Source organism: Rhineura floridana, chromosome 18 (genome assembly GCF_030035675.1).
Source record: "Rhineura floridana isolate rRhiFlo1 chromosome 18, rRhiFlo1.hap2, whole genome shotgun sequence".
Taxonomy (NCBI): Eukaryota; Metazoa; Chordata; class Lepidosauria; order Squamata; family Rhineuridae; genus Rhineura; species Rhineura floridana.
Genome location: NC_084497.1, coordinates 27,770,902 through 27,781,696, shown reverse-complemented (window position 1 = coordinate 27,781,696; position 10,795 = coordinate 27,770,902). Strand labels below are relative to the sequence as shown.

The window sequence follows — 10,795 nt, the reverse complement described above, 5'->3', positions numbered from 1 at the left end:
TTTACAAACGTGGCCCACCCGAATTCCAGCCCAAATGCCAAGCAGCCCCCACATAGCGGCCGGGCACAAAGCAGGCCTTTGGATGGAAAGCAAAGGAGAGGGAAAGGTTAACCTCATTAGCACGCAGCTCAGGGTTGCTTTCTAGACAAAGGGCAGGAGTTGAAGAAATGCGGTGGGGGGGAGAGGAGAAGCAGGTCAAACATTCCAAACGCTGTTGTGTGTCGAGGCCCTGATCCTGCTCAAGGGGGCACGTGATGCCAAACCCAATGGTGTGCACAGAGCAATCTTTGATGCATTTTTTAAAAAAAAATCTAAGCCCTCTAAGTTTTTCCTACATGTGCTTGAAGATGGTGCTTGCAGCATGATCCGACGGCAGCCCGACCTGCACCCTTGATGCAACCTTTGGGTTTCTCTATGAAACTGCAGCCAGAAATTTAGCCAAGGGCCACAGCTCTTTTCTTTTACTTGGAGTAGACCTATTGAAATGAACGGGACCACCGCTCGCCACGCCCGTCGGTTGCAGCGGTTCTAACCTGGGAATGGATGGACCTCCGTTAACCGTCTCAGTTTCAAGGGGTCTGTTCTGAGAAGGCCGCGCTGTGGATGCCACAACTTGCCTTCTCTTCTGAGCGCTGGGAAAGACGCAGCGGACAGCAGCCTGGCTGGACTGGAGGACTAACTCCTCCCGCTTCGGGGCCAGCCGGGGGGAGGAGAGAGAGAGAGAGATCGCCCTCTGCCAGAGCGTTGTCCCGCGCGGGGGCGGCCCCTGGCATCGACCGGCGGCTGCTGCAGCTGCAGATCGCCCCGTCGGAAGAGGCGAGCCCGCTCCTTCTCCTGCCTCGGCCGCTTCCCTGCCGTCCGTCCGTCCGTCGGTGGCGCTCCTCCTCCTCTCCATGGCCGGCGCGGGGCTACAGCTGGTGGGCTACTTCCTAGCGCTGGCCGGCTGGGTGGGCGCCATCTGCTCGTCGGCGCTGCCGCAGTGGAAGCAGAGCTCCTACGCCGGGGACGCCATCATCACGGCCGTCGGGCTCTACGAGGGCCTCTGGATGAGCTGCGCCTCGCAGAGCACCGGGCAGGTCCAGTGCAAGCTCCACGAATCGCTGCTGTCGCTCGACGGTGCGTCCGGCCGCGGGCAGGGGCGGGGCGGGGGCCAGGGTTCTGTTGCTGTTGCGCCTCGCTGGCGTCCAGTGCGCAGCCTGAAGGTGCCTGGGGCTCCCGCCTACGGGATGCGAGCAGCTCAGCAACATGGGGTCTGGGGGAAATGCTCCCTGCTAGCCTGTGCTCTCTCTCACACACACACTTGCTCGCTCGCTGTGGTCTGTCTTAGTTACCCACTAGTGACAGAGCTGCACTCTGCACCTGCTCAGAGGGCCACTCTTCCGTCTCTTGAAACTCAGCCTTAAGCACCTTGTAACTTGAATTCATATTCTCCCCTCCCCCCAACTTCCTTCTAGGCTTCTGTTGCCTCTACTACATTGAATTTTAAATTGTAAGTTCAATGGGGCAGGGACCACTGTTCTTGTTGTTAGCCTGTGAAAATGCCATGCAATTGACGACTGTTACTTCTTCCATATTTGTTATGGTCATGGTTGTTGTTTGGTATTATCTTCTGCTTTATTTTTATTTTTTACTATTCATATTATTCAGTATTATTTCATATCCAAGTTGCTTGGTATCATGTATGGGTGCTGGAAGTGATAATGGTGGTGATTTTTTTTTATTATTATTATTATTATTATTATTATTTATTACTACTATTTTAGTATTTAGTATTACTTATTATAAGCAGGGAATGCTTATCAAATTCGCAGATGATACATAATTGGGAGGGATAGCTAATACCCTGGAAGGAAGAAACAAAATTCAAAGGGGTCTTGATAGGCTGGAGCATTGGGCTGAAAAGAAGAGAAACACTGGTGCCCTTGAGACTGGATTACTGCAAAGCTCTTTATGTGGGGCTGCCCTTGGTCCTGATCCGGAAGCTCTAGCTGGTACAGAATGTAGAGGCTAGACTTCTGATGGAAGCAGATGGCCAACAGCGTGTAACGGCTTTGCTAAAACATCTGCACTGGTTGCCCATATGCTGCTGGGCCAGATGTTGATAGAAAAGCCCTGAACAAATTGGGTGCAAGACACCTTCAAGGCAGCCTGAGCCCTTGTATCCCAGCCCAATCACTGAGATCATCCAGAGAAGTACAGCTAGTTGCTCCCCGTGTTACAGAGGCCTGCCCGGCCACTGGTAGAAGTTGGGCATTTAGTGTAGCCGGTGCCATGCTGTGGAACACTCTTCCAGCAGAGATTCGGAGAAACCCTCACTTTTGGGTTTTTTTAAGCTAACAGGCCTTTGCCTGCCGCTGTTGATTCGCTAGTCACTTTCATGATTATTTGTATTGTTTTAAATTGCCTTTTATGTCTTGCTCTTGTACACTGCCCTGGTATTTTATGAGATGGTGGTATGAAACTACTTTTATATAAACAGGGGTGTAATCATCTGGGGTCTCAGAGAGTCATAGACCTTATTTTGGGGACAGCAGGGTCCCAATGTCTCCAGCATCCTATGAGCCAATCAGAATGAAAGGGGAGTGTGTTAGCCACTGAGAAGAGTCTTCTAACATGCTTCCTCATCCTTTCTGGCTGATTGGAGCCAGAGTGGAAACAGGTGAGTCAGCCGCTGCGAAGACTCTTTTCAGTAGCTAACACTCTCCTCTTTCATGCCTATTGGCTCCTAGGGACATCTGTTGTTGCAGGAAAAGGCATTAACAAGGATCTCATTCTCAACCCAGCATCAAAATAGGAGGGGAGGGGCATAGCTGTGACTATCATGAAGGGACCCTGCACTTCTGAATTTGTCACTACACTACTGTATATAAATAACTAAATAAATAAATTAGGAAGGAAGGAAGGGCCAGTAGACCATGGGCCAAAGGTCATTAAACATACATGATTTGGGAAAAGCTCAAACGTATACTAGACAAACGCAGTGACAGACTAGTCCGTGTCCATGCTAGGCTTGGCGGAATGGACTAAACGGCTTTCAAATAAGGTTGCCTCCTTCCTCCCCTCCCTTTGCAGGGCTCCAGTGTCTTTCATAAGTGCCTGTAATAAAAGATGAACTTTGTCAGCCTCAAATGCAATGAAAAGGAGGAGGGGAGGATTGAGAGCTGCACCTGTGGGATTACAGGCTGCCACAAGCCCCTTGAAGGCACAGGGGCACTGCAGAACTGACAGCAGGAGGGGAAAGGTGGCAATTAGAGCTGTAGCCCTTGGCCGGTGTGGAACCAGACACTCTACAATTGTGGCCTTTGTTAAACAATTTGTTCCTGAGCATGTCATTTTGAGAGAGAGAGAGTTAAGCATGCAATGGTCGCTGTCTCCTTGGTCGTTGCAAAGACAGGCCCTTGTTTTGCTTTTCAGTTCATATCCAGACGTCCCGGGCACTCATGGTGGCCTCCATCCTCCTGGGGTTCGTGGGGGTTGTCGTCAGCGTCATTGGCATGAAGTGCACCAAAGTTGGAGACGAGAATCCCGTGGCTAAAAGCTGGATTGCCGTTTTGGGGGGGGTGCTCTTCTTACTAGCAGGTAAGTTCCAGGCTGGTCCCAGAAGGGCTCGCAAAATCCGCTTTTGTTATCCTGCTGTTAACCCTCATACTGCAGGAATATAATTTAAAAGTGTGTGGACATCTGCCCATATCAAGGGTTTTGCCAGTACAAAAGTATCTCCTGGGTGTCAAGGGCAATCTAAAGATCCCCCCCACAGGGAGTGGCTCAGGGGTGACGTGCCCCACCACCTGTGCAGCCGTGGGCAAGCTGCATAGTCCCAAGGAGCCCAGTTGCCCCCCAGCTGGCAGTTGTGGACAAGGAAGGGGCTGGCTTGTGCAGCTGTGGCAATTCCCAGAATTCCTTGGGGGAAGCCAGGACCGTTTAAAGAGGTATAAAAGTGGTTTACATGTATGGTATGGGTGTGATGTATCCTCTGGGTAATTTGCACTTCCCTCTCTACTCTCAGGTCTGTGCACAATGACAGCCGTTTCGTGGTATGCCGCGCGGGTGACATACGAATTCTTCAATCCCAGTACGCCGGTTAATGCCAGGTGAGTTCAGATGATGGGTCAGGGGTGAGAAGCAGCCGTGCCAGTCTGGAGTACCTTTTGTACACCTCCTGGGAAACCAGAATTGATGACAGTAGACTTGTGCATTGAATAATTCAGAAGTGCCCCAATGGTCTAGATCAGGGTAGAGAACTTTTTCAGCATGGGGGCCACATGCCGCTCTGGGCAACCTCCCTGGGTCCATGTGCCAGTGTTGGACGGGGCCATTGGAAAATGTGGGCAGAGCAACAAATGTAAATTTTACCTTTGTACTGTAGCCTCATTTCTACACATGCTCCTGCATCCCTATCCTCCGTCCAGGCCGGTGCAGAGGTATGGCCAAGGGTTCAAGGACACATTCAAGCCAAGCAAAAACACTGAATGAAGGTGGATGCAAAGCAAGGCCCATGAGGGATGTGGCCTGGCACCATTGTCTCCATGAGCAATGCTTATTCCAGGAGCCACCCCCAAACTATGAGCTTTGTTCTTCAGTGGGTGGCTTCTGCTGGGTGGGCTTCTATTGTACCCAAGGGTGAATCCCGATCCCAGGCTCTGACTCTCTTCCTGATCTCTGGCTTGTCTGGATTAAGCTTCAGTTTATTAGCCCTCATCCAGTCCACCCAGTGCCCCCAGGCAGTGATTTAGACCATCAACTCCTTCCTTGAAGACTCATGAGACGTTCCTCCAGATGACCTCTTTATGGAGTGCTCATCCTAATTTGCTTGCACAAAGCTTATTTGGAGAATCATAGAGTCGGAAGGGTCCTGTAAGAGCATTGAGTCCAACCCCCTCTCAATGCAGGAATCCAGCTTAAAGCATCCCCGACAGGCGGCTGTCCAGCTGAGTGGTGAAGCATCTGCTTTGATGCAGGAAGTCCCTGGTCCGATACCCGGCATCTCCAGGTAGGGCTGGGGATGTCCATCAACTGAAACTTTGGAGAGCTGGTGCCAGTCTGTGCAGACAATAGTGTGCTAGATGTACTGGGCCAGAAGGCAGCTTTCTCTGTTCCTCTGTTCCAATGGAGGTTGGACTGTCTCCAGTCTTCACTGACCATTTCTCCTGATTTGTTTGGAGGGAGTTTACACGACAATGAACATTCATTCTGCTTTCATCCCAATTTGGAAACTGTCGTTTACTCTTCAGGGAGCTACAATGCCCAGCACCCTTAACAAGCTACAGTTCCCAGGATTCTGTGGGGGAAGCCACACGATGGAAATGTGTTAAATGTACTTTCAATGTATGGTGTGGGATGTGACCCTAAAGCTCTGGTATGCACTAGAATCCCTCCCACAAAATCCTGCCGCAGAAACATAAGAAGGTTCATTATAATGACTCAGACTGTTGGCCCACCTAGCTCAGTATTGTCTATCAGGGATGAGGGATAAATTTGATTCAGTTTGCATTTAAAGGTGAATCTACCAAATGGCCACGTTTTGAAACAATTCACAACCCGAACACAGCGGCCCTTTGGAATTCACACTTTGAGACATTTTGCAATGCCATTCGTCCAACCGGTGTTTACAAAAATCCGTGTGTTAGGGGAAATTGTGCCTAACAAGGAATATATTAGGGAAAATAACATTAAAAATGCATTATATGAGGAGAAATCGCTTGCAAAAATGTGTGCATTAGTCAAAACTGCATACAACAATGTGTTTGTTGGGAGAAATTTGCACTAACTTGCTGATGAATTTTCATGAGGCTTTGAGCTGGGTCCCTTTTTTCAGTGTCTTGGGGCAACTGAAGCCATCAGTAAACACGCACCGTGACTTGTTTACTAATACCCCTTTATCGCCCTAGGTACGAATTTGGACCTGCTCTGTTTGTGGGGTGGTCAGCAGCCAGCTTGACTTTGCTGGGGGGCACCTTCCTGTCCTGTTCCTGCCCCAAACCGGAAGAGAGGGGTCAACAGTACTACCGGCAATCACAGCCTTCCACAGCGAGAGAGTACGTCTGACAGCCAAGGGGAGAAAGAGAGAGAGATGAGAGATGAGGGATTCCTTTCCGTGTCCGAGAAACGGACAGGACCAAATTGCCTCTTGCAGCCCCAAGCAGGCTGCAAGTTCAGAGGCACAACAATATCTCAGGATGTCCCCCGCCATTCCTTCTCAAATTCATGTTCATGAAGGAATTTCATATTGGCGAGGGATCCTAACCATGGGATCTACTTCCCTACCCCCACCCGCTAGGTGTTTTTGCGGGCTTGAAATTAATGGCCCTCTTTTTGTTTTTATTTTCCCTTGATTTTTCAGGCCCACTGAAAAAAGGGGAGATCAGTGCATGTAATGTCTTCAGGGGGAAGAGACCCGGTGGTTTGGGGCCTGAGCTTTTCCTTCCAAGAGGCCAAATAAAGACTGTAGCGAAGAGATTAAAAACAAAACCGTACTCCCCAACACCAGTTTTCTTTACTGGGGAAAAAACCACAAGATTGAAATCAGAAATGCAAGGCTGAAAATGAAACCTGCTCTTTTTGCATCATTCCCCCCCCCCCCATGGGACCATCTATACTGCTTGTCAAGATGGCTCTGGATATTTTTTTAAAAAAATGTTTCTAATGTACTAAACACTTGCCTTATTAAAATATTTTTATTGCCAGTTTTGAATGTTCGTTGTATCCCTCTCGCCTGCACCCACATGGTTTCCGGGCTGCGTTGTAAGGGCTGAACTGAATGGTCCACCAAATTCACCACCCAGTTTGGAGATGACACCGCTTTGGGGGTAGGGGAGGGTAGTAAGGAAACTGTCTTATATTGAGTTAGACCACTGGTCCTTCTAGCTTAGTACTGTCTACACTGGCTGGAGGCAGCTTTCCGGGGCTCGCAGCCCTACCTGGAGATTGAACCTGGGACCTTCTACATGCAAGGCAGATGCTCTGCCGCTGAGCTGTACCCTTCCCTTAAGACACAGGACCTAAAAGCCTTATACCAAGTCATACCCTAACCCTAACCCTATTGGTCTATCTAGGTCAGTATTGTCTACCCTGACTGGCAGTGGCTGTCCAGAATTCCAGACAAGGAGTCTTTCCCAGCCCTATGTGGAGATGTTGGGGATTGAATCTGGGACCTTCTGAATGCAAACCATTGAGCTACAGCCCTTCCCTTAAGACATGGTTTGCCAACGTGGTGCTTTCTAGATTTGATGGACTCAAACTCCCATCATCCCCAGTGACTGACCATGTTGGCTGACGGGAGATGGAGTCCAGGAACATCTGGAGGGCACCATGTTGGCTGCCCAATGCCTTAAGAGACAGAAATGTAGGAATTGCCTTATATCAAATCAAACCATTGGACCATCTAGCTCAGTATTGTCTACACTGACTGGCAGCTGCTCTCCAGGATTTCAGGCAGGGGTCTCTCCCAGTCCTACCTGGAGATGCCGTTGGGGGTTGAACCTGGGACCTTCTGCATGCAAAGCGGATACTCCGGCACTGAGCAACAGCCCTTCCCCATAGGTTGACAGAAAACCTGTATCTCGGACAGTGTTGGATGGCGTGTTCAAGCAAAAGTCACCAGGCCCAAGGCCATAGCTGTAGGTCCCAGGCGCTAAAATTAATTCCTGAACCCTCCCCCACCCAACCAACTTGACCCACTTAAGCCCGTGATGTTGTGACTGGGGCTGGGACCCTTTGTTCTCTGGCTTCTGTTGCAGTCTCCTTCCTCCCACCCTCAAGCTGGTTCTCCACTTGCTGCTGGAGAGTCGTAACTTTGCTGCTTCCAGTAATTAGTCCGTAGGTTGCCAAATCCTTTTTGGACCTATGAGCAAAGGAAACGCTAATTAACCTAATCCTTCTGAGCACGGGGATGCCATCGGAAGGGGTGTGGGGGAGATAATATTCTCCCATACGGCATTTGGGCATGGCTTTGTGCCTAACGTCGGCTAATTGGGCCTGCTTTCTGAAGTTCAGAGACAAGCTTCCGAACTTTCTGCAAAAACCAGCTGGGCCACGTGACCTCATGAGCTGCTGAAACCAGTGTGCATCTGGGTGTCAAACTGGTCTGAAACTTTAAGCCACCGAAACAGGGGTGTCAATCCGGTAGCAGGTCTGCCCTGTTGTTGCATTCAACTGAAGATTACAGTCTATGAAAGTTTGCAGTGGAGGGTGAAAGGGGCACCACCCCACTAACTTCAGTCTGCCCTGAGCCAGCCCCCACCAGCCTGCCTTCTTACTTTCAAGCAGTCCAGGGGTGTGCTTGGCTGTCGGTTTCCTCCCCCTTAGTGTTAGTGCTGCCAGTACCAAATTTTGCAGAGAGGAGGATAGGCACAAACCTACAATGAGTTGGCTCTGGCTGTCATTGGTTCCAGATCCACCAACTGCTGGGCTCCCCATCTTCCGCCCCACCCGTCCCAATGAGCACCAGCCATCATTGGTATATTTCCCAGGATTTGGTGGCCACTTATGCATCACCCAACATCACCCTACACGGGGTTGTCTCCAACTAAGTCCTATTCAGAGTAGACCCGTTGAAATTAATATTCCTACGTCAGCCACGCCCCATTAATTTTAGTGGGTCTACTCTGAGTAGGACTAACATTGGCTTCAACCCACAGATTTTAATAAAATTTTCATATCCTAATTTATAAGTAGGGATCCACATTTACAAATAATGGGTGGTATTCAATGTGAGTCCAGCTCAGAGTAGACCATCAAAATCAATAAACCCAAGTTAGTTAAGCCTATTAACTTTAATGGGTTTACTCTGAGTAGGATGTGTTGAATACGACACAATTTCTTTAATTTAAATAGAAATGCAATGCTTCTCACCACAAGGGAGAAGGCTGTGATGGGATATCCTGTCTGCCTGTTCAGTCTGCTGTCCAGGTGCTGATGGTCGATGGGCAACTTCAAGACCTCACCCTGATCGGCTTTCTTACACTTCTTTATCTTTAAACTGAACTGGAACCAGATAGGCTGCAAAGTCATCTGCAGTCATTGCTATTTTCCCACCATAACTGGTACGGAAAGTGTGGTGTAGTGGTTAGACTGTCAGAATAGGATCTGGGAGACCAGGGTTCAAATCCCTTCTCAGCCATGAAGCTCACTGGGTGAGCTTGGGCCAGTCGCTGCCTCTCAGCTTAACCTACCTCACAGGGTGGTTGTTGTGAGGATAAAATGAGGAGGGGGAAAACCATGTTTGCATGCCACCTTGAGCTCCTTGCAGGAAAGGAGGAATATAAATCTAATAAATAAATAAATGTCCCCATGGTGCACTGCGCCTTACATCCAAAGTACCACTAGCCCTCTCGTTCTATTAGTGCAAGGATTTACACTTGCCTTCCCCTCTCCTCCCCATATATGGCCCCTAAATCTGTTTGGGGTTTTCCCCCAACCCTCCGAAGCAGATTTGGGGAGGGGATGGGCTGCGCACAGGGGGAGGAGAGGTGGGGGAATTCAGTTGTGCAAGCTGAAATCCATGTCTTTTTGTTTGCTGTTTATGTTTACTGTTGGTAGGTTGATTTTATTGTGATATTCTGTATTTTAATCTTTTGTACACCGCCCAGAAAGCCACTCGCTATGGGCGGTTTAAAAATGAAACAAATAAATAAATAAATAAAATGTGCTTTGGAAATGACAGCATTGGGTGCTGCCCTATGTCTCTAGGCTCAGGATTCCGAAAAGCACACTTCCATCAGTGACATGTAAATAATCCAATATACCATCTCCTCTAAAGGAAACCAAAAGCAAGCCCTGGAACTCCTCACGGCTCAGGTAAGTACTGAGCACATAAGATGCATCAGTGTCTCTACGCCTGATGATGTGAACCAAAACAGTCAAGGCTGAGAAAAGAGTGACTTGCCAAAGTTCACGGCAAAATAAAACTTTTTTAAAAAAAGCTAGGTTTGAATTAGCCTAGGCTTTCCAGCTTGCGATTTATACCCTCAGCTACTCCATCAGTAGCAGAGCCGCCTCTGAAGATCAAAGCAAATAGGGGAGGAGGCTTTGAACTTATCCACTCTTGGTCCAGAGAACGGGATGGGGAGTCTAAACCAGGTTGAAGTCTGATAAAAGATATGCTCACTGTGTGGCAGAATCTGTTGTAGCGACAAAGCAATCTATGCAGCCCTCCTGAATGGACCACAAGGTTTTGAGATAACCTGGCAGAGGTCCAGAAGATTTCCAAAGCCACACACAAGACACTCTTTCATTTTGCTTTATCAGACAATTCCGTTGGAAGGGCCCAGCAAGTAATCTCTGTCTGATGTTGAAGGAAGGCAAGTGAACTGGCGGTGAAAATCATTGAACTGTTCACAGGAACAAGGGTGGACTGTTATCCTAATTCATTAGGAGAAAGCACCCACACTTCATTGAGGGCTGCATTCACTGAGGGCCGCATTCCTATCGGGGCAATGTTCTGGGGACCATATGCTAGTGGGGTAAGCTGTAAATAAAAAGGCATCGATGGGTGAATCTAACATACAAAATTGCATTATATAAGGGGGGCACGCTTTACAAAAAAATGTGTGTACCAGGCAAAATTGCATACAAGTATGTATATATCGCATTCAAAGGATGATGAATTTTCATGAGGACTTTAAAAAATATATATCCCAAACTGATGTGGAATTGCGGAGAAATGAACTTAAGACTCAAAAGATGGGAAAAGGAATGAAACGCAAATGGACCAATTCACCCATCGCTAGATACAATCCTATGTCCCTTCCCAAATGAAATATCTTACTTGCTTAAATCTGCAGAGAGAGTGTGACAT

The 10,795-nt window shown here is 48.6% G+C and overlaps 1 protein-coding gene across 1 annotated transcript; it reads left to right on the top strand.

Moving 5' to 3' along the window:
* The first annotated feature begins 803 nt into the window (after window positions 1-803).
* Window positions 804-6,669, top strand: CLDN19 (claudin 19). Its single transcript, XM_061601821.1, has 5 exons — window positions 804-1,116; window positions 3,415-3,579; window positions 4,007-4,091; window positions 5,889-6,035; window positions 6,341-6,669. The coding sequence occupies exons 1-5, from the start codon at window positions 894-896 to the stop codon at window positions 6,372-6,374; spliced, it is 654 nt and encodes a 217-aa protein (XP_061457805.1). The 5' UTR covers window positions 804-893; the 3' UTR covers window positions 6,375-6,669.
* Window positions 6,670-10,795: the final 4,126 nt, after the last annotated feature.

Coding starts and splice junctions, on each gene's coding strand:
- CLDN19 (XM_061601821.1), top strand. CDS start 894: ATGGCCGGCGCGGGGCTACAGCTGGTGGGCTACTTCCTAGCGCTGGCC. Junction 1,117..3,414: donor ATCGCTGCTGTCGCTCGACG/GTGCGTCCGGCC, acceptor TTTGCTTTTCAG/TTCATATCCAGACGTCCCGG. Junction 3,580..4,006: donor GGTGCTCTTCTTACTAGCAG/GTAAGTTCCAGG, acceptor CTCTACTCTCAG/GTCTGTGCACAATGACAGCC.